At 36.0% G+C, this 21,998-nt stretch overlaps 4 protein-coding genes across 5 annotated transcripts; 2 read left to right on the top strand and 2 right to left on the bottom strand.

Annotated features, from left to right (window-relative positions):
- Positions 1 to 5,229: 5,229 nt before the first annotated feature.
- Positions 5,230 to 9,159, top strand: LOC125188642 (pentatricopeptide repeat-containing protein At5g57250, mitochondrial). 2 transcript variants are annotated; one of them, XM_048085614.1, is made up of 2 exons: positions 5,230 to 8,492; positions 9,070 to 9,159. In XM_048085614.1, the coding sequence occupies exon 1, from the start codon at positions 5,262 to 5,264 to the stop codon at positions 8,421 to 8,423; it is 3,162 nt and encodes a 1,053-aa protein (XP_047941571.1). In that variant the 5' UTR covers positions 5,230 to 5,261; the 3' UTR covers positions 8,424 to 8,492; positions 9,070 to 9,159. The 2 variants fall into 2 exon arrangements, with proteins under 2 accessions (XP_047941571.1, XP_047941570.1); XM_048085613.1 differs by lacking the exon at positions 9,070 to 9,159 and adding an exon at positions 8,795 to 9,061.
- A 1,180-nt stretch (positions 9,160 to 10,339) lies between these two features.
- LOC125190968 lies at positions 10,340 to 14,683 on the top strand. The gene is made up of 5 exons (XM_048088401.1): positions 10,340 to 10,985; positions 11,353 to 11,456; positions 11,677 to 11,853; positions 12,338 to 14,169; positions 14,388 to 14,683. The coding sequence occupies exons 1-5, from the start codon at positions 10,846 to 10,848 to the stop codon at positions 14,529 to 14,531; spliced, it is 2,397 nt and encodes a 798-aa protein (XP_047944358.1). The 5' UTR covers positions 10,340 to 10,845; the 3' UTR covers positions 14,532 to 14,683.
- A 175-nt stretch (positions 14,684 to 14,858) lies between these two features.
- LOC125186764 lies at positions 14,859 to 17,817 on the bottom strand. The gene is made up of 5 exons (XM_048083210.1): positions 17,649 to 17,817; positions 16,944 to 17,161; positions 16,066 to 16,305; positions 15,747 to 15,892; positions 14,859 to 15,220 (listed from the first exon to the last, which is right to left on the bottom strand). The coding sequence occupies exons 1-5, from the start codon at positions 17,715 to 17,717 to the stop codon at positions 15,054 to 15,056; spliced, it is 840 nt and encodes a 279-aa protein (XP_047939167.1). The 5' UTR covers positions 17,718 to 17,817; the 3' UTR covers positions 14,859 to 15,053.
- Positions 17,818 to 18,992: 1,175 nt separating this feature from the next.
- LOC125190946 lies at positions 18,993 to 21,633 on the bottom strand. Its single transcript, XM_048088371.1, has 3 exons — positions 21,110 to 21,633; positions 19,385 to 19,525; positions 18,993 to 19,248 (listed from the first exon to the last, which is right to left on the bottom strand). Exons 1-2 carry the CDS (start codon positions 21,570 to 21,572, stop codon positions 19,419 to 19,421), a joined length of 570 nt encoding a protein of 189 aa, XP_047944328.1. The 5' UTR covers positions 21,573 to 21,633; the 3' UTR covers positions 18,993 to 19,248; positions 19,385 to 19,418.
- Positions 21,634 to 21,998: the final 365 nt, after the last annotated feature.

Here is a 21,998-nt window from a genome sequence, read left to right as displayed (position 1 = left end):
TCCTAGCCCAAAGCTTTCTTCTTTCCACATGATCATAGCTCACTCGTTCGATGTTGTTGTTGTTGTCGTTATTGGCTCAGCTTGTTTATGGTAGATGATAGTCTTGTGGTTATGAAGAGGTTTGTCCGTCAAAGATGTGTGTTTCCTTTTCGGTTGTGTTATGCTACTGTCTATGTTGTGTTCAAAGGTATTTTATTTCTTCACTTTGATGTGATTTTATTGTTTTATGGTCTTGGGTGTTGCTGGAGTTCGAGTATGCTTGAGCCTTGGGATTTGATAGAGATGCATCTAGGTTACTCAAGGAAAAAAAGATTAATCATTTGATTATTCGAAATGAGCCAATTACAAGAGTTATATCTAAGAAAAATAGAGGAGTCTATGATATCTTTTACTTGTTGAAATAGAGTCCAAGACCAACATATATTAGACTATATGGTGAATATTATCAACTATAGGCTAACTTATTCAATGTGAGCTCATTAAAGGTTCTAACATAAAAAAATTTAAGGCTGCATTTTCGTTCAAAATGAGCAGCCCAAATTAAATAGTCATTACACTATTACAGTTAAGTATATTGTAATTTAATATAGGTCAAGACCATTTCACTCAAAGATCTGTAATTTTGGTATTACACTATAATTTTCCGCTGACAATAACTCTTTTTGAGGTCTCAAAATTTGCAATTAGACTTGAAAGTTTAGAATACCAATTCCTTATTACCAGTAAAGTTTTGGGGTCCATATTTTGCTTAATAAAATGGTGACGTCCTAAAAGTGGTGGAATATTATTATGATATTATCATAACATTCAAATAGTATTGGTTAGTATCCTAAATGTGTTTTTACCAAATTTAGCAAATTGTAGGAGTAGTAGGTTATATCAGGATTGCGGATTGCATGTTGGGTGTTGCGAGATTGATGTATATCTCGTTAAAGGATATAGACAAGTCTAACATTGATGTGTGATGTTAATATTTGTTGCTTGTTAGTTGTTAGTTGATTTTTGTCTTTTATTAGATTATGTATTGCACTTTTATTATTTTTTTCACAAAAATGAAAGACTCAAACAAATTATAAAGCGATGAACATCGGAATGCAACGTTTAGTGCAAGTAAAACATCGACAAGAATCAAGAAATAACAAATTGTGCAAACAAAACCAAGCACGCCTAAGCAATACATAATCAAACAAATAAGTCCAAGATGTGCATCCTCCAAATAAAATATTAATGAAAGCATAACATAACGTAGGCCAACATCAAAGTTGAAGAACCACAACTCACTAGCGGTGGATGAGACGAGTCAGAATGTCACATTAAATTGCGTCACCTTGCAATAAGATTCTTGATTCTTCGATTGTTTTCAGACCATCTTTCTGATTTTAGATAAGTCCTCACATTTTTGTTAGGTGAATATATTTTGATGTTGTGTCAATTTTATTATCAACATTTTTGGTGTATTTGCTCCAATTTTGACTTTAAGCATTTTTTTTTCGTTCATGGAGAAAAGTAAATTTTAGGGTGTTGTGCATAATAATTCCATGTGCATATGAGAAATGAGACAAATACATCTGAGCTGATGAGTCTGGATAAAATCATTGAAAATGACTGCCATTATTCTACTACTAGACAAATAAAGTTGTTGTCACGCACTAAACATTCTAAATTTTGATGGCATTTCGAGTAATGAAAATTTAATTTGCTCCTATATCCAATAATATTATGTCTTTGTGGATTTAGATTTGGGGCACTTTATTTATCAAGTAATGTGCATGGCCTTAATTAGCTCCAAGACCTTTTTGGTCGGTCAATAATTGAAAAGGAGGATGTCACTATTGCTCATTTTACTATATATAACGAACTCTTCCACTCTAAAATAAAAGTTCTATTTAATTTAAAACATGAGTTTTAAGAAATGTAAAAAAATATGGTTAGAGCCCTTTTCCGCTAATATGTATCAACAAATAAGAGAAGTTAAAAGCATCATAGTCCAATCCAAGTCCAAATTACCACATAATGCATTATTTTCTCTACTTTCCAATTATTAATAGATTCACATATCTTGAAATACTTGTTTTAATTGCTGATGTCCCAAATATATCACATGATGACATTTTGTGTGTAGAGAATATTAAAGTAGTATATTTATAGATGATGATGTGTATGTCAGTGAAATGAGTTTGACCATTTTCATATTACTACTATTTATAATAATGATAAATTAAAAACAGTTGTCTTTATAGTAGTACTATCACTTTTGTTAAACAGCAAATATCCTCGTTTCAATCTGCATTCCTATAATTTAGGCCTCACAATCACAAACTTTTATTTTTCCTCCATCACATTATACAAATGGAAAGTTTCCACCTAAAAAGTTGTCCTTGTAGTATCTCACAGATTTTATTTACCTTTTTGGGTTGTATTCTTGAAAATTTTATATTTAATAATGTTGAAAATCAAAAGTCACTGTCGAAAGTGTGCATTAATAGTACTATTTTAATATCCAATAATCTACTACAAATCTTGAATTAGTGTGACAAGCTAGATTTAGAAGTTTTTTTTAGTTTGACTATAAACACGTATTTGGTGGAATCCGATTAATCTTGTTCGATCTGGTTCGTGGCTTAAGGCCGAAAGTCTCTCAATAAGTGACGAGTTTGAACTCGTGACCTCAAGGTCACAACAGCTCTGCGCTGCCCACTGTGCTACGACCCGTTGGTGATTTAGAAGACTTTAGTGAGACTCGAAAACTAAAATTTGAATTTCGTATTTAAAAACTTTGGGTTTAGGGGATTTGCATTCATTTTGTAATCCATTTATATAAGAGATTAGTTGTAATATGCTTGTATTTTGCATTAAAATTGATGCATTACATTTGATAACATTGGCATGAGAATAAGGATATTATTTAGATTTACTAATACAGTTTCATTTTAATCAGTAAATTTGGGGTTCAAATCATTTCATGTGCACGAATATAATATTATGTGTCAATTGTTTAGTGATTGAAAATATTGTTAAAGTTCATACATTTAATGTTTAATATCTTAAATAAAATGTTGGTGAACGTTTCTTTTTGTCCTTAACTTTTTTTGAAAAGAGACCTACACATAATGATATTTTGTGGGAAATAATTTTTTTTTCATAATGTTGCTCATGTTGGTTCTTGACTAGAAAAGAAAGTGAATAAAAAGAAGATTTTGCATAAATGTAATTGGGTCGTACGACTGCATATATATAAGCTCATTTATATTATCGTGGACGTCATCTCATTATGTTCAAGACTTTGAAAACCATCCCCTAACAAAAAAAATTTATTTTATTTAATTAGTCACCTTTATTTTCAGAGGGATAATTAGATTTGTTAGGGTGATAAATATTTGGAAAATGGGAGTACTTTCTTAGAAAAAAAAATATTAAGTTAATAGAAAATTATGTCAAATTGATGAAGACAATATCGTTGTCACTGTTGAACTTGAATGCGCGACGAATTAACTTTGCATCGGCTCCCCCTCAACCTGAACATACACAAAAGAGAGAGAGAAAGGAATCCAACCAACCCTTTTTATTTCCATAACATAATAGTCTTAAGTAAAATTCAGTTGAGCACTTTATTTTCTCTTGATATATACCATTATACCTTATACTATTAATTAAATTGTATATTAATCTGTTGGATATATTTTCCATCTTAGTAAAGATGCAAATGCTCAATATTATCTGATAAAGCCCAAGATCAAGCCCAAGCCCAAGAAACTGAAACGTAAGCCCACTTCCTAAAGAGAAAACCCCCTTCTCTTGGAATGTAAATTCATTTGCTTTAAGTCCAAGCCCAAAAATTATATTGTCCAATTGCTTGTGACATAAAATCAATAATTAATTTCATCCATCCTATGTGAACGAGTCATTTTCATTTTTTATTGAATGTCCCATTTAGCGTCAGTCATTTCACTTATTTTATTCTTTCATCTATTTTAATTTTTTTAAAACCTGTATTCTTTTTCACTCATACTTTACATTCTTTAAATATTAATTTCTTAAATTTTATGTCTAAAAGAAACGTCTCGATATCGAAAATAAAAAAAGCGCCTCAATGGCGAAACGGAGGGAGGAGTAGTATTTTAAAATACACCATATATATAGTAATCAATAAAAGAGTTAGCTCTACGTGTGTGAGTGGGTGTAGTAATGCTCGGGTTCAAATCCATATTGATGCGACCTTCAAATTTATACAACTAAATTTAAAAACAAAAAAAACAACTAAATTAAAAAAAAATATACTGTAATAATTAATAGTATGAAATAAATTTTGTCAGATTCAAAATTTTAAAATGTACAATACAAACTAAAAAATGACACCAGTAACTTTATTAGCTCTTAAAAGAACTGATTTTGTAGGAATCAAGTCTTATTAAAATTATTAACTAATTAACTAGTAAGCGTAAATTTATTTTTAATTTTTTGGTAAAGAGTAAATTTATTACTGTATTTATTCATATAATTTGAAAGAGTAGTAATAAAATGCAAATTTATATATTGTACAAACTCCAAACCATTCAACATAATATCAACACACTGTCAATACAGTGTAAAATTTTAAGATTTTGATGTCAACAATGTCAATCAATGTCAACACACATAACATCAATCGTTGACATTGTGTTGATATTTTTTATTGCTATTATTTTATCATATGTTGATATTTTTTAACGGTCCAGATCATAGTTTTGATTTTGTAAGAGCACATTTTGGAACGTGTATACTTGTATAACTTCTGATATACGACCCGAAAATGAGTTCGGACCCGATTCCATGGGTCAAATTGGCAAATCAATCTGTCATCTCTTCTTCATTTCATTTCAGCTCCTCTTCACTCTCACCGGCCACCGCCGCTGATGATTGCCGCCGTCCTCGTATTGCCAAATACTGTAAGACTTACTTCATTAAAACTTGAATTTGACATTATTTACAATCGCAAATGAGTTCAATTGTGGAACTACTTTTGTAGAATTGAAATTGATATATTTGATTTTAGTTAGGGTTCTGAAGGATGAAACTCTGAATAGTCTAGCATCTAGCATAAGCAACTGTTTTGCGTGTTTTCGTTGAATTGATATCTTTGATTGTAGACTTTACTGATTGGTTGTTGCTATTGTTTTTTTCCTTAAAAGTTCTGTGAAATGGAGGAGTCATGGTGGCTGAACAAAATAAAGCATCAAGCAAGGTGTAAGTGTGTTCTAATTTTCGCATAGAATCATTCCAAAATGCTTCCGCTCTCTACACTGATAAAAAGCGGTTTCACTCCCACACCGAAAGATTTCAGCAATTTATTTCTCTTCCTCTCCCGGAATCGAAGATTCCAATCCATCATTCACCTTTTCTCCCAACTCAGTTGCAATAATACCGAAGCTGATGTCCGGACGCGCATAGTTTATACTGAAGCTCTGCTTGAGCAACACAAATATGAAGAAGCAGCTGATTTCTTGAAAACTCTAACCGGAAAATCCAGTATTTTGCATAAGAATCAAATATTTAATACTTTGATTCAAGGCATTTGCAGTTATAATCGAGATCCTGAGAGGGGGCTTTCTGTTTTCAAGGATTTCTTGAAAATGGATGCGGTGGTTCCATCTTCTCGCACTTTCTGTTTGTTGATATGCTGTTTTAGCAGAATGGGGAAAATGGATAGGGTGATTGATTTGTTGGAAGTTATGTCTGGCGATAAATTCAAGTACCCTTTTGATAATTATGTTTGTAGTTCTGTTATTCTTGGTTTCGTGAGGATTGGGGAGCCTGAACTCGCGGTTGGGTTTTATGAGACTGCTCTGAAGTCAGGTTCTTTGATTCCTAATGCTGTTACTTGTACAACAGTTTTGAGTGCTTATTGTAAATTAGGAAATGTAAACAATGTTTCACATTTGGTTACTTGGATGGAAAGTAATAAGTTGCCCTTGGATGTTGTGTTTTATAGTACTTGGATGCATGGATGTTTAATGGAAGGAATGATTTATGAGGCATTTCAAAGGTATAGAGCAATGGTGGATACTAAAGTTGAGTTGGATACCATTGCTTATACTATCCTCATAGATGGATTTTCGAAGAATGGATATGTGGAAAAGGCTGTAGGATTTTTGCGCAAGATGAGAAAGGATGGACTCACACCAAATTTAGTTACTTACACTGTGATTATTTTGGGGTTCTGTAAAAAAGGGAAATTAGATGAGGCATTTACAGTTTTTAGCATGCTTGGCAGGTTGGGGATTGAAGCTGATGAGTTTACATATGCAATTTTGATTGATGGAGTTTGTAAAAAGGGTGATTTTGATCTTGTATATTCTCTTCTCGATGAAATGGAGAAGAAAGGTATAAGTCCTGGTGTTATAACATACAATACTGTCATCAATGGATTATGCAAAGTTGGGAGGACAACTGAGGCAGATGATTTCTCGAAGGGCATAGTTGGAGATCTCATCACATATAGTACACTTTTAAAGGGTTATGTTGAAGAACAGAATTTCTCTGGGATCTTAGAAACTAAAAGGAGACTGGAAGCAGAAGGTATTCAGATGGATGTGGTCATGTGTAACATACTAATAAAAGCCCTACTAATGGTTGGCTTGTTTGAGGATGCACTTGCAGTTTATAAGGGTCTACCACAAATGAACTTGTCTCCGAACTCTGTTTCATATTGTAGTCTGATTGATGGATATTGTAAAGTAGGCAGGATCAATGAAGCGCTTGAAATATTTGATGATTTCCGCCGGACCTCAAGTCCGTCAGCTGCTTCTTACAAGCGTATTATTTTAGGGCTCTGTAATGAGGGTATGGTTGACATGGCTACTGATGTGTTTCTTGAATACATGTGGAAAGGTATGACTTTGGATAGAACAGTGCATATGACGTTGATTGAAGCAACATTGAACAGAAAAGGTGCAGACAGTGTTTTAGAAATTATCTGCAGAATGAAAGACATTGGGCCTCGAGAATTACAGATTGTCTGTAATGATGTCGTTTCTTTGCTCTGCGAAATGGGTTGCCCTGAGGCAGCATACAGTGCATCAGTGGCAATGAGAAGTGAAGAATTAGCTTTGGAAAGTATGGGTTATTGTTCAATAATAAGAGCACTTCTGTTTGAAGGTAAAACGTTATGGGCTCGGCTTATTCTGACTTGCTTCATTAAGATGTATGGCTTGTCTGATTTTTATGTTTGTAAGACTATAGTAAATTACCTATGCTTGAATAATGTGAAAAAAGCTCTTGTATTTCTCTCACGAATGAATGAGAAAAAGTGGAGTGTGACCATTCCTATTTCCACTTTTATGACACTAACTAAGGATGGAAGAGTTGTAGATTCATACGAGCTCATGATGGGAGCAGAAAGTAACCTTCCTCGTATGGATCTTATCAATTACTCCGTTATGATTGATGCCCTGTGTAAAGCAAAGCACATCAACAAGGCGTTAGATCTCTGCACTTTAGCCAAGAAGAAGGGATTAGCTCTCAACATAGTCATCTATAACTCTGTCATAAATGGGCTCTGCAGCCAAGGTTGTCTGATTGAAGCTTTTCGATTGTTCGATTCACTTGAGAAAATAGATATTCATCCTACAGAGGTTACATATGGTACACTTATTGACGCTTTAGTTAAAGAAGGTCTTCTACAGGATGCCAGGATTCTCTTTGAGAGGATGCTCCTCAAGGAAATTAGGCCAAATACCCGTATTTATAACTCGTTGATTAATGGATATTGCAAAGCAAGTCTACTTGAGGAAGCCATAGAGATTTTCCAGGATTTGGAGGCATGGAATCTTAAGCCAGATGGATTTACAATTGGTGCTCTTACCAATGGTTACTGCCAGAAGGGTGACATGGAAGGAGCTCTAAAATTTTTCTTCGAGTTCAAAGCTTCGGGTTTGTTACCAGATTTTCTGGGATTCATGTATCTCCTCCGGGGTTTGTGTGCCAAAGGAAGGATGGAAGAGTCCCGGAGCATTTTGAGAGAGATGCTTCAGACCCAGTCAATCATTGATCTCTTACAACGGATCGATACTGGAGTTGAGTCTGACTCAGTGGATAACCTACTTGTTTCTCTATGTGAGCAAGGACGTATTCATGATGCCCTTTCCTTGCTTGAAGAAGTTGGCTCACTGCTTTTCCCTGCTAAGAGTATTTCTTCTTGGCATGTATTGGATCAACATGAACTAAAAGCAAATACTGAAGTAGCACATTCAAGCTATGCTGGATCTGATTTTCTTTCCCTGTCATCCAACTACACAAAAGTGGATGACATGCTAAGTTCCATTGAACTTGGAAAAATGCAGCCGCTGAAAGATTTTAATTCTTTTTATTCTCTTATTCATTCACTGTGTTTGAACGGGGATCTGGCTAAAGCAAATAAGTTGACTAAGTTGCTAATGAAATCGTGAGCTGTTTGCAGGACAAAATGAACATCTCTTCTGTCGCAGGAATGATATCTCTGCAACTAGTATCTGCAGGTATATAACACTTTCTGCTGATGCTCTTTATCCCATGTTAATATACTTATGAAGTAAATTTTAGTATGAGCTTGTGTTTCTTGGCTAGATTCTTCACCACTTGTGATAGACTGCCAAAATTAATGCAATGCTAATGTGATTATCGGCTTATAATCTTAATCTTTTAGTTACAGATCGAATTCTTGATATCTCTGATTATATTTTCTTCTTTATAATAGTATTATTTTAGTTTAGAGGAGATGTATGTCAGGTTTTCTTGTTGAATTATCTTTGTTGAATTGACAAATTTTCTGCGTGGGCAGGCTGCTAAAATAGTACTCCACTTAATGATTAAACTTTCTACATCTCCTAACTTAACCAAAGACGGTATCGTGTCAAACGATTCTGATGACTTTATATAGTTATAGTGAAACTGTCGGCACATATTTGTTACCTTTTTTTCGTTTGAAAGGGTAAGTGTGTATTCTTGCATTAAACAGGAGAAGCAGTTGATGAATCCCTTTTGAAATTCAGTATTTATGTATTTTCCTCAGTTGGTTGATCATCCAAGCTAATGTTCTTATGCTTTGCTGTATAGCCTTAAAGGTACCATCTGACTACTCAAAGGTTCAAGGACCATCAAGAGTAGTTCACTCCATCTCAGAGGAGGAGATTGTACAGCTCCTTCACCAATGGCACAATCTGGTTGTTGCGTAACAATAAAGTAATTCATGCATTCTCTTTGCCCGTGCTGGTTTTACAGTTATCGTGCACTAATTGATGACTTACATGAATTTTCTTACTGCTGCAGATTGCTCTCATCGAATGTCTTGACAGAATATTGAAAGAAGATGCTGTAGTGCTCGATCCTTATTGTAAGCAACCACTGCATAAGCTACATTTTCTAACCCTTATCTGAAAGAGGTTTACCTTCATCAAATGAAGTAGTAGTATAATATGAAGCTGTTTGTGATGGATCTTTCCGATTTTCGGGTCAATGTGTAACATATCAGATATTTGCGATTCCTCTGGCAGCACATTTGTGGTCATTCGCGTAAATATCTGTAACGAACTTAGCTGACCGAGTATCTATTGGTACTACTTTAATGCATTAGCTATCCATGTTTTTCTGTTGGCTTCATAGTTTCCGGGATTCTGCATAACTCGCCTGAAGAACGGACGGAATATCCTTATCGGAATAGTTCATAACCCACAACAGCCAAGTGCAGATATTCATATTGTATCATTGATTTAGTCTTTACTTTTTACAAAGTTCAAAATCAATCAATCAATTTAATTGATACATTACAAAAAGGAATACGATTTAACTTAATTAGAACTAAGGTAATATTATTTTTTTCAAAAAGGCGTGCTAAAGAGAATCGTATTAAGAATGTGGCACACAATGATTATTAGTGTAAAATAAACATAAAATGGAATCATGGAAACGGCCAAATGGTCCCATTCTCTTTTCCTCGTATCCAAAAAAAAGACATTATTAATTATTATGTCAAATCCAATATCAAAAAATTACTCCCTCCGTCCTGTATAATTTGGGTCATTTTGATCGGATACGTATTTTAAGAATTATAATAAAAAATGGATTGAAAAAGTTAATGAAATGTGGATCCTACCTTTATATATTAATTTTATACATAAAATGTGAGTAGGAATGAGTTAGTGGAACAGTCCACTAAAAGTGAAATAGGACAAATTATGTGGGACGGATTGAAATGGAAAACTGAGACGAATTATCTGATACGGAGGGAGTACTATTAATTTCAATAATATTTAATATTGACATTCAAAGAGAGCGTTTTATTTGGTTGGTTATATTATTCCGCAAAGCATCATTTTGTTCGTTTTCTCTCTCTCTCTCTCTCCACCTTCGCTTTCTCTCTCTAGATTTCTGCTTGTTAAACTTTCTATCATTTCTCCACCCAAAACCTTTGCCTGGATTTTCTCTAAATCTTCTCAGATTTTCTCAATTTCACGCACTCACCATTGTTAACAATCGTTCAGCTTTAATCTCGATACGCCTCATCAAGCGCCATGCCCAATGGTTCACCGGAAATCCGATTCTTCTTCCGAGAAATTGTGTTGATGTTTTAGGGCAATGCGTTGATCGCGGAATTGCAGCGGAAAGCGGAGAAAAATCTTCACTTTATGGCCGTGAATGTGTTTAAACGTTGAAATTGGATCATACGAAAATCATCTCGAAGGCCTTTTTCATCGTGATCATGATTTTGTTGGTATTGTAGCTGGATTGAAGGGGAAGAAACGGAAAAACGGAGAATAGGAAGGGGAAATAGGCTGTTTCGGGAAAAAATAGAAGAAAAAAAGGATTTGATTACAAAATATTGTGGAAACTGCAATGCCGGCAACGGCATCATGTTCGCGTCGTTATGGTGGCCTTAGAGGGGTCAAATGGCGGGTGGATTTGGGGATTTTACCGTCATCTCCTTCTGCAACCACCGACGATCTTCGCCGTGTCACCGCTGATTCTCGGAGAAGGTGAGCTTTTGTACTTTTGATTGAATATCTTGATTTTGTTGCTCATTTTGCCTCTTTAGATGTATGTTTCAGGTTGTTTTGGCTATTTGTTGATTCGTTTATGAATCATGATTAGTTTTGTCTATTAGAGTACATGTTTAGGTAGGATTAAAGGTGGTGTTTTCTCAGGTTTACGAAAAATGGTGGAAAGAATTGTAGCTTAATTTAATGATTTGAGCATTTGTTGCATAACGAATGCACAAGAGATCAAATCATAAGTTTCTCAATGGAACTATACTATTTCTAAGTTTTGAGCTCCAAAAATGATGTAGTGCAATGTATTGCATTTTTGTCGTTGTTCGTGATCATAGTGTGTATGATTCTGCAGGTATGCTGCACTGAGGAGACAGCTTCTGGTCGATCCTCATGTGCCAAAAGATGGAAGTAGTTCTCCTGATCCCGTCATAGACAATCCGCTGTCACAAAATCCTGGTAGCATTTTGTTTTCTCACGTTTCCATTGTCAAAAAACACTCTCTAGCCCATACGGGTTTTTATAAGATTCCTCACCGCAATACCTTTACAGGATTCCAGGATTCGTCCCAAATTTTTTTGCCTATGCTTTTGGAAGTTCTACACTTATTTATATCTTTAGTTTACTCTTCTGAAGTCAAATTTTCTTTTATTTTTTTATTTTTTTGCTTGTCTTGTAGATAGCATGTGGGGTCGCTTCTTTAGAAATGCCGAACTCGAGAGAATGGTTGATCAAGATTTGACACGTTTGTACCCTGAAAGAGGCAGCTACTTCCAGACAAGTGGATGTCAAGGCATCTTACGGAGAATTTTGTTGCTTTGGTGCCTTAGTCACCCGGAGTATGGCTATAGACAAGGTATGAAGTGTTTATTAACTAGTGTTGATAGAGACGAGGTGGAATAGTTTTATAAATTTGCATGGTACTTCACAACCATCTTTTTTCTTATATTTTGTTAGTAATATAAGTTAGGCCTTTGTGTGTGACAAGTAATGTTCTAGTGGAGTGAGGTGGAGATTTTTTATTTTCTAAAGTATCATTTTGAAGCCGTCTGTGAGGTGTGTGGACTGAAATATGAGATTACTTCAAAGCACATTGTTTGGGTAGATTCTTTTGAAGGTTGCATTTATTCATATAAAGCAGTCAAGATTAAATGAAGGGATAAAGATCGAATTAGATTGTTTCCTGCAGTGTCTTTCTTGACATTGGAAATGAAAGTAACAAATTTTAGAAATGTAGGATTACCTCCTTATTTATGGCATCCACAGTTATTAGATAAATAAGATCTACGGAGTATATATTTCTCAGGTCCTTGCAGTTATTGATTTCTTTATTCCTACAGGGATGCACGAACTCTTAGCTCCACTGGTGTATGTTCTTCATGTGGACCTTGAACGCCTGTCAGAAGTGAGAACAACTTATGAAGACTATTTTATTGACAACTTTGATGGCTTTACATTTCATGAAAACGACTTGACATATAAGTTTGAGTTCAAGAAATTTTCAGAATCTGGGGAAGATGGGAGCAAATGTAAAAAAAATCAAAATATAGCCAGTCTTGCTGAACTTGATCCAGAGATACAAACCATTATATTACTTAGTGACGCGTATGGAGCAGAAGGTGAACTTGGTATTGTCTTATCAGATAAATTTATGGAGCATGATGCATACTCAATGTTTGATGCTTTGATGCGTGGTGCTTCTGGTGCTGTTGCAATAGCAGAGTTTTTCACACCATCTCCTTTCCGTAATTCCCGTTCTATGTTCACCCCTGTAATCGAAGCTTCTACTGCAATGTATCATTTGCTTTCCTTAGTTGATGCATCCCTTTACACTCACCTTGTAGAACTTGGGGTTGAACCCCAGTACTTTTCACTGCGCTGGTTAAGGGTATTATTTGGACGCGAATTCTCTCTGGAAGAGCTTTTGCTGATCTGGGATGAAATTTTTGCGTGTGACAATACAAGGTTCACCGAAGCAGATGAAACTCATGCAGAATCAGACCTTGGAGTCCTTGATTCACCTAGGGGAGCATTCATTTCTGCTTTTGCGGTGTCTATGATACTTATGATAAGGTCTTCATTGCTTGCCACTGAGACTGCCACTTCCTGCCTTCAGCGGTTGCTGAATTTCCCAGACGATGCAAGTCTTGTTAAGCTTGTGGAAAAGGCATATTCGTTGCAGAGTCTGGCTGTAGAAGTGAACCATACCAGTCCTCAGCTCGTTCATCCTGGGTTCTATGAAGAAGCGAAGCCTGGGGTTACAAGGGGTTATATTAACCACTCTCTCGATGCAACTTCTCCAAGAACTCCTCTCAAAGATACACCAAAGAGCTACTGGGAAGAGAAGTGGAGAGTGTTGCACCACAAGGAAGAAGAATACAAGGAAGCTGGTGTGCAAGAAAAAGTGCCCCACATCCGAAAGGGCTGGTCAGATAGGGTTAAGCTTCAACATTCTAAAACCGAGCCCGAGCCATCCTCACCAACAAAAAGTGAAAGAACCAATCTTCCTGATCCAACTATTAGGAAAAGTTTGTTGAGTGATCTGGCGCAGCAACTTGGCGCAGATGATAATGAAGTGAATGAAGTATGCAGTGAATGTGTAGAGCACCAGGATCCGATTGAGGTTACTGGACAAGATGTTGCAAACAAGATATCAATTGATGCGTTGAGTGCTGCTGGGAGCGAAGAAAATTGTCCAGATCTCTCAAATCTACCCAGTCCTAATCATACGAACATCGATCATGAGAATGTGTCGGAAAGAAGTAGCGTTGCATCAAACTCATCTGTTGATGTATCTGATTTTGAATCATTCAGGACTAACACAAAATCGTCCCCTCTTCTCGGCCCTAGCATCTCCCCTGACATCTCAAGATGTTCCCTAAATGACGATATACTGGGAAAACCTCCAAAACTTATGCAGTACACAAGGACCCTGTCAGGTAAATTTAATTGGTTGCTGAAGTTGGGAAGAAATGCTAACGAGGGAAACTCTGAGAGTCCCAGTATGCCCGTTCCAACTAAATTTCCCAATGGGCAGAACCGTGCTGCTGCTGCCTTTTCTGTGGCTAATGCGTGTGATGTCTCTTCCATATCTAGCAAAGGTGAAACGGTGGATCAGAATTCAATGGTTAGCCTCAGGAATCTTGCTCAATCAATGCTCGAGAACATTCAGGTACATAACTTGACCTGCTAGCACCAATCCTTTCATCGTGAAAATCTTTATAAAACGAATGGATTTGGACTTGCTGCGTGAAAGTTAAGTCAATCATCCTACATCCCAGTTCCACACCCTCTTAACAAGAATGCGTCACCTTATGAAACTAGTTTGTGATACAAATTTGAGCCTCAGTGCGTTTCTTGAACTCGTTTATTTTGTTTTCCTTGCTGCAGGTGATTGAATCTGTCTTCCAGCAGGATCATGGTGAATTAGAATCTCAAGAATCGAAGAATGTGTTCATTGGCGAAGAACAAGAGACAGCCATGTCCGCGCTCAAAGAGCTTCGGAAAATCAGCAGCATTCTGTCTGATATGTGATTTGCTCCATACTGATAACCATTTGTGTGTCGGGTAGCATAAACAATTGTTGCTCTGGCTTATTATTTTCTTGTATGTATAATGTATGTAACTTCATCCTGACATGTATAATATCATTAATTGCACCTTGTGTTTATACAGATTTTATCTAATAAAGAAATGCTAATTCTGATTTTCACAAAGAAACATATTCTTTTAGCTATCATTTTTAAGTTTACTTGAGAATATATGTAACATTTTGCAGGAAAAGGCAACATTCTGAGAATCTTTTAGCCTGTCAAACGTTACAAATTAAAATCATAAAAGTAAATGTTAATTTCTCAAAGATGGATAAATATATCAATTTTTGGCCATAAACACAAAAAGATTTACAAATCGTCAAATAAAAGCATAAAGAATCTCAGTTTCATCCTTCACTTATCATACACAATATCCCATTTTCTTCCCTAAAGTAAAAATTATTTGAAACAAAAAGCCGATTCAATTGTCTGACGACTGACATCTCTGGGGCAATTTTACAGTCTAATCTACGTTGTGAAAGCCTGGGAGAAGTGAAGTGATGAAACCAAAGACGATCATTTGGATCTCCTTTACAATCACCCACAAGCGATTACCACCCTCGACTTGCCCACCTTCGGCTACATGCTCGTTCTCATTCCCATCATTCGCTTGATCAGTCTCATTCTCACCTAAAGATTGGCGCCAACATTATATCAATCACGACCAAAATTCTGAATTACTACTGTATAAAACATCTTGGGGACAAGTGGTACTTGATACATTCAGATGACATTTTGAAAACAATACAAAAGGTTGGAAATGAGCCTGCAAGCATGCATGTATACACATGTGTGTCTATGGTTATTCCTCTGCTGTGTCTACCTAGTACCTATTGAATCATTGTATATACCAATTACCGAATAATCACATGCTACTGCTACACTAAAAGAGCATGGTCGGAGAACTTTCTATCAGGGTTCTTTGCTTTATTTATTTTGGAGGGAAGGACAAACAGTCCTTCGTTGCTAATTTTGGTACTTACAAGCAACATGGTTTGAGAATCAAGAAGAAAAACATGGATGTATGCAGATGTGCATTTCAAAACCTCATTTTTAATATTTGGTGAGTTTGCAGCGGTGCCAACATGTATGATGTATCATAAAGATACAAATAGGTGTTTTATATGACAGTTCAAATAAACACTTGAAAGCTTACCGAGTAAGGGAGCGTTTTCATTTCCTGGTTCCCCAGCAGCAGGTAAATTGTCTGGCCTAGCAGCAGGCCTGGCTGGCGGTGCAGCTGCCCTACGCATGCCTTGAGAAAGCCATTGAATTACAGGTGCAAGAGCTCCAGTTTGATATCTGCGGATAAGCAAGGTATCAGACTAACAGGATTTCAAATTGTAGATACAGACAAACAAGCACCAAAAGATGGCAACATCAAAGTAAGCAAATGAAAAGGCACATCAAGAAACTTTATTTTTGAAACTTCGAAAGGGCATATGGAAAGCTATAAACTTATCTCAGCTACATACAAGTAAACAAGTGTTGCAAAAAACACAAGGAGAGTTAGTCTCTGTCTAGATCCATCCTGGTTGAACAAGAAAATAACTGCTGCCAGTTTCAAGATGAGCAGTATATCAAGCTGGATAGCAATTTGAAATCTCCGAACAACAACTTGTCTTTGAGGTCCAGCCTGTTGTTGCTGTTGTGGTTGCTCCCCTGTTAGCCCCTGCTCACCACTGACATCTCTAGCCTCAGGAGAGCTCCGTTCCCTGATAACAATGTAAAGATTATTAATGCAAAACAGCAAAAATTGTGAGTTACTACTTCATATTTTACTGCCAAATGCTATGAACAGTATTCAATTATACTAAACAATGAATAACTTCAGGATGGACCTAGAGCTGAAAATGGTTTTGTTAAAAGAATATTAACTTCACTATCTGATAACATTATATGGACGAACAATGCAAAGCTGAACTGCAAGTTTTTCATATTGTATTGCCAGATTATACAAGCACCATTCAAAAACGTCGAATATCAGCAAGATGCACCCAGGGCTCAAAAATGGTTACTTTAAAACAAATTTATCAAGTTACAGTAAGTTTTATGGAAATATTTTATAATCCATGTGTACATTTTTATTAGAAACAAAAAAGCAGCCAAGCTTTCCTTAGCCAAGTACAAACATAGCAACTTGACAATAATGTCGATGGAAAAATGAAGCACGATAACAAAATAGCTGACGATAAGCTCCAACTAAACCAGTCTAGTTTAAAGAGGAGACTGCTTTATATCAGTAACAAGATGAAAAAAAACTGTTAAGAAGCCAGTCATGGCAAGCATCGTAATACCAAATTAAGGTCCATTAAAGAATCCTATCAGTGTGCCAGACTTTACAAACACTTACGTAGGTAAGTTGTAGGTAAACGGGATAAGAGTATTGGGCGGAAAACCACCAAATTGTTGCATATACGGATGAACTGGAACAGCATATAGACCTGGCCCATGGTTAATCTGTTCCTGGTGCTGATGGGGAGGTAATAATCCAGGAACAAGCACAGGATACATCATTGGGAACACTGGACTATCTCCATTTTGTGATTTTAACCCTTCGGATACGGGAACCTGGGCCCACAGTGATTATATCAGTATACAGCTCGAAGGAAAATGTTCCAAACGTTAACATATTAATTTGTCTTCATGTAGAGAAGACTATAGAGATATGTACACATGAGCAACGACAGATATTTGCAGAAATATCTCTACTTCTAAAGGGAGTATGATATAGATATGCAAAACATATGAACAAGTTAAACTCCACTTGAGAAACTAAATAGCAGGTCCCTTAAAAACATAGAGAGAAACAGGAATTAAAATTATCTATACAAGATAAAAAAAAATTACACAAGAAATAACCAAGCAAAATCAAGCAGGCCAAAAAAACCCCATGTGTTGCCCAATCTAAGACCATGAAGATAATTGAGCTACAGGAAGAATTGGTGATTGAAAATAAACATCCTAATCAGCATCCATACATGAAGGCGCTAACGAATTAATGATCAATGAAATTCATTTGTAGATCAGAATAAGAAAAAAAAAAAAAAAAAGGGACCTGGGATTGCGAATCGCGGGAGTCCTGAGAGTGAGTTTGATTGGACGAGGAGGTGGAAGTTTCCGCCATAGCAATTCTATGTGGAGAGATCGAAACAGCTGCTGCTTCTGATTCAATCTGAACTTTGATATGAATCCCTAATTATAAATTTTCCCAAATTTCTTCTCTTGTTTTAGGGAGAGTGATACAGTTATGAAAATACGTGTCGTCCATGGTCGATCCAATGAGATTGTGCCACGGATGCACTGATGGAATGGGTAGGTTCTCAAAATTCAAAATTAATGTAATAAAAATTATTTTATGAAAAAAGCTATTTTTAACTATTTTTCATGAAAAAAAGCTATTACTATTATTGCAATTTTCTAAAAAAAAAAGTTAAGAATTTTGGTCAAGTTCTAATTTGTCTAGTTGGATTTTCATATTTTCTCAATTTTTGACATTTGAAAAAATATACGTAGGCGACATTGGATGATTTTTATCATTATCAACCACACATAGACATTGGATGATTTTTATCATTATCAACCACATAGTACATAATTAAACTACTTCAATAATTTTGAAAACATGTATACGACACATCGACAACCTATTACAAATTGGCAACCAAAATAATTTGCTCATTGAAAAATTTAGAAAAGTGTTAATATTCTACTACCGATTTTGAAAGTCGTGGAGTATATCAAAATTTGGTCAAAATTCATGATTTTTCGTAAAATTCAATTTTTTTTTGTTATTTATAGAAAAAGCATTTATTATTCTTGTTATTGCCGGTGTTATTATTAGGAGTGGATCAGTGGCGAGGTTAGGCAGTAGTCGGCGATGAATGATTTAGGCAAAAAAAGTTAGATATGATTACTGTAGAAAGACTAGCATAGATTTGTGATTATCGCTTAATTGCGCCAGAATTTAGCTCGAGTATGAAGAAGAGGCTTGTAATACTCAAATTTGCAATTTTGTTTTTGGTGGAACAATTTTTTAATCAAGATTGATACGTATAATAATATTTTTGCAAACATTTTCGTTAAAACACTCAAACATAATAATATCGAATATTAACCTTCTTTATATCACTAATTCAGGTAGAATGTGTTGATTAAATCAATAAAACAAAATACTTTATAAAACATATCTAAAAATAACTTTTTTGAGTTGAATATTTGGAGATAAACACTTGATATTGCTGGAAATTAATAGCATTAGGTATATAGAGTGTATTCATAAATAAACTGATTACAACTTCAGCAACCATCCTTCCCCCATCAGACTTCTTTAAGTAGCAAAATCAATATTTATAAGAATTTACAACTGAAATTGCAATATCCTACCACCAAAATGCATGAATAAACGAAGGGGTAAAGCCATATATATACAACTAAACTGGCCAAACAACATTTTCATTCTCCTTAATCCATTATTAGTTTTTACAGATCAGATAGAATATACTGACTACTTAAGCTCGATAACGTACTCAGGCGCAACCGGCTGCTCCATAAAGTGAACCGCACGATATGTAACTTCGACCTATCAAGGATCCATCTATACACAGTTCTCGCCTCTTCCGCTCTCATGCCTCAAATATCGACATCGGTTAAAATCCCTGTGAGATTGAAAGAGGTTGAAATAGAACCCGGGATTAGGGGCAGAAGGAAAAAGAGGCATATGAATGAAATATGATAATTACGAGCTATATTGGCAGAGCTATGAGTACAAATGTGTCGAGAAGGTTCACTCACCCCAGGATTGATCTGATGTGTTTGCTCCTCATCCTTACTCATCCTCAGAGTCGGATCGGCTGTTCACTTGTTCATCTTGGTCTTGGATCTTCATCTCTAATTTTACCACAGAAATGGGAATAGGATGTGCTGGTGAAGTCTCTGCATTGTAAAAGTGCATAGAGTAAATATATGTAGTACATTATTTTTAGATTGAAAGTAAAGGTACAGTTTTAAGTGCAGATAGGATGAAGCTTTTAAGATGAAATGCAAGAAAGGTCCGAACAGAAACGCACAGAGACTTGGGTGAGTGGGAACGGGGAGCCAGGGGTATATAACACACAGAAAGAAAGAACAAAAGCATATATAGCTATTACCCTTGATAAGCATGGATGCGTTATCAATATCTTGCCCCTATGCGACAACGAACAAACATGTACTAGTTCTCAGCAATTTGAGAATCTATATATGGTCTTCTAAGAAAGGCAGAAGAAATTCTGATAGAGATCAGAGATGGTAAAAATCCATGATGGAACTTTAACATAGTAAGTAACTATCCATCACACATGTAAGCTGGTAAATTCTAAGTGGTATCAATTTAGCTTTTAGACAAGGATGCCATTCAACATTCCCAATTTTAAACTGAAGGCTATTATTTAGTACACTACTGACTCAATCTCAAACCAGAGAGTCAATTTAAGCCACACTAGTACAAAGATAAATCATGAGGAGCAACCTGTTTCCACATCCAATAGACTAAAGTCACTTCCAGTCTCCTGTCTACCATTTTATAAAATTGTCAATTTAAAAGTCACAAAGGAAAACTTTTCCAACCCTACTGTACATTCTTATAATGACGTCATTGCCCAGCAAATCAAACCTCTCCAAAATATCAACCTTCCAAAAAAAGTCACGCATCATAAAATATAAGTAGCAAAAAAGATCATTTATCATCCAATACTTAAACAAAATGCAATCCTTACCAATCATGTTCCATGACTAAGTACAAAAACCACAAACCATATCATCCTCTTTAACGTTTTACATGATTTTATGCTATTCAGACACCTTTGAAATCTCCCGTTTGATGTATAATCAGTCCCTAGTCCTTTCTTTCTTTGTGAAAATACCACCTTTGCTTAAATCAATCAAATTCAAGAACACTCAATGTCTAAATCACAAGTTTATATTGTCAACACCCATTCTCCCCTCTGCCATTTAGTAATCTTGCAGATGTAAAAGTTCACCAAGAATAAAAGCACTTTTCCGCATCTGATGGAAAATTCTGATACTAAAACTCAGTTGATTCAAACCTCCCCAAATTCACCCATCGATATGATAATGTTATCACAATAGCAAAAGGGCTAATCTTTCAACTTCCAAAAATATCCAGTTCCATTTAACTGAGAAATTAGTACTTTTAAAAAAAAAGGCTAAACAAACAATTTCAATTAAATGAAGGACAACTGAATCATGGAAATCAACCACTCATCCAAAAAATTAGGTTGGAAAAAACTCAATCAGATTAATTTCGAAGATCGCCACAAAAATTCACACTAAAATGCCATCAATTTCCGTAATATAAAACGAATTGAACAAACACAGGTAACCAAAAAATTAGGTTAGAAAAAACTCAATCAGATTAATTTCGAAGATCGCCCCACAATTCACACTAAAATGCCATCAATTTTCGTAATACAAAACGAATTGAACAAACACAGCGCCATAACCATCACGAGAGACTACCTTCGAGGAAAAAAGAGGAGGAAGGCCAACCCTTGGACGAACTGAAGGCCCTCTGTTCATCCTCTGACAACAAATCCACCGCAGGCCCCTGATTCCTTCCGATCTCGGAGGAAGCCAATCTCCCTATGGCCTCAATCATGCTGCCACCGGGTTCGCCGGCGCCGAAGGAGGCGGAGGGCGAGCCGCGGGGAGGGACCCAGTAGGAGTGGCCGGGGAGGAAGGGGAGCCAATCGGGCGCGGCGCGGCGCACGATGATGCTGTGGATCGCGTCCTCGAGCTTCCGGATGCCGAAGGCGATGACCTCCGCCGCGGCCTCCGGCGAATCGGGCTGCTCGGCGTCGATTTCGATGAGCTGAGCGCGGTGCGCTTTGGTGGAGCGGTAGCGGCGCGCGGTGAGCAGCGGCGACGGGTGGGAGAGGGAGGATCTGGCTAGGGATTGGGAGAGGATTCGAGACATGGCCATTGAAGATATGCTGTTGAATTGTGAGAGAAGAGAGAGGAGAGAAGGATAAATGTGGATTTAATGATTTATAGAGAGAGAAGGATTAGTGAGTTTCAATTGTGGGATTATTAATTTAGGGATATTCACATTTAATATCACGAAATTTTAAAATAGTTGGATTTTTTCCACGAACTTTAAAATTAATAAATAATATCACGAACTTTACCTTGGTTTATTTTTTCTCACGAATGAAAAAATTCATGTTATTTTAATAGATTGAAGAACAATTTTGAGTGTATGCTTCAAGAAAAACTATCTTCAAATATTGAAAAGCTTGAAACTTTCGAAATTGTTGTCGAGAAATTACGAAAAAAAATCGGTATCATAAAATTATTTGTGGGAATTTTTTCATTCATGGGAAAAAACAAACATATGGTAAAGTTAGTG

This window comes from Salvia hispanica, chromosome 5 (genome assembly GCF_023119035.1).
Source record: "Salvia hispanica cultivar TCC Black 2014 chromosome 5, UniMelb_Shisp_WGS_1.0, whole genome shotgun sequence".
NCBI classification, from domain to species: Eukaryota; Viridiplantae; Streptophyta; class Magnoliopsida; order Lamiales; family Lamiaceae; genus Salvia; species Salvia hispanica.
Note: the sequence above shows the minus strand (reverse complement) of the source record. Positions and strands in the feature narration are given on the sequence as shown.

What these genes read in the sequence shown, in the direction of transcription:
- LOC125188642 (XM_048085614.1), top strand. Translation starts at nt 5,262, where the DNA reads ATGCTTCCGCTCTCTACACTGATAAAAAGCGGTTTCACTCCCACACCG.
- LOC125186764 (XM_048083210.1), bottom strand. Translation starts at nt 17,717, where the DNA reads ATGGCGGAAACTTCCACCTCCTCGTCCAATCAAACTCACTCTCAGGAC. An exon ending in TTTGCAACACTTGTTTACTT is followed by an intron (nt 15,893 to 16,065) that starts GTATGTAGCTGA and finishes GCTTATCCGCAG; the next exon opens with ATATCAAACTGGAGCTCTTG. An exon ending in TGAAAACGCTCCCTTACTCG is followed by an intron (nt 15,221 to 15,746) that starts GTAAGCTTTCAA and finishes GCCAATCTTTAG; the next exon opens with GTGAGAATGAGACTGATCAA.
- LOC125190946 (XM_048088371.1), bottom strand. Translation starts at nt 21,572, where the DNA reads ATGGCCATGTCTCGAATCCTCTCCCAATCCCTAGCCAGATCCTCCCTC. An exon ending in CTCCTCTTTTTTCCTCGAAG is followed by an intron (nt 19,526 to 21,109) that starts GTAGTCTCTCGT and finishes TTTACAATGCAG; the next exon opens with AGACTTCACCAGCACATCCT.
- LOC125190968 (XM_048088401.1), top strand. Translation starts at nt 10,846, where the DNA reads ATGCCGGCAACGGCATCATGTTCGCGTCGTTATGGTGGCCTTAGAGGG. An exon ending in GGAGTATGGCTATAGACAAG is followed by an intron (nt 11,854 to 12,337) that starts GTATGAAGTGTT and finishes TTATTCCTACAG; the next exon opens with GGATGCACGAACTCTTAGCT. An exon ending in CAATGCTCGAGAACATTCAG is followed by an intron (nt 14,170 to 14,387) that starts GTACATAACTTG and finishes TCCTTGCTGCAG; the next exon opens with GTGATTGAATCTGTCTTCCA.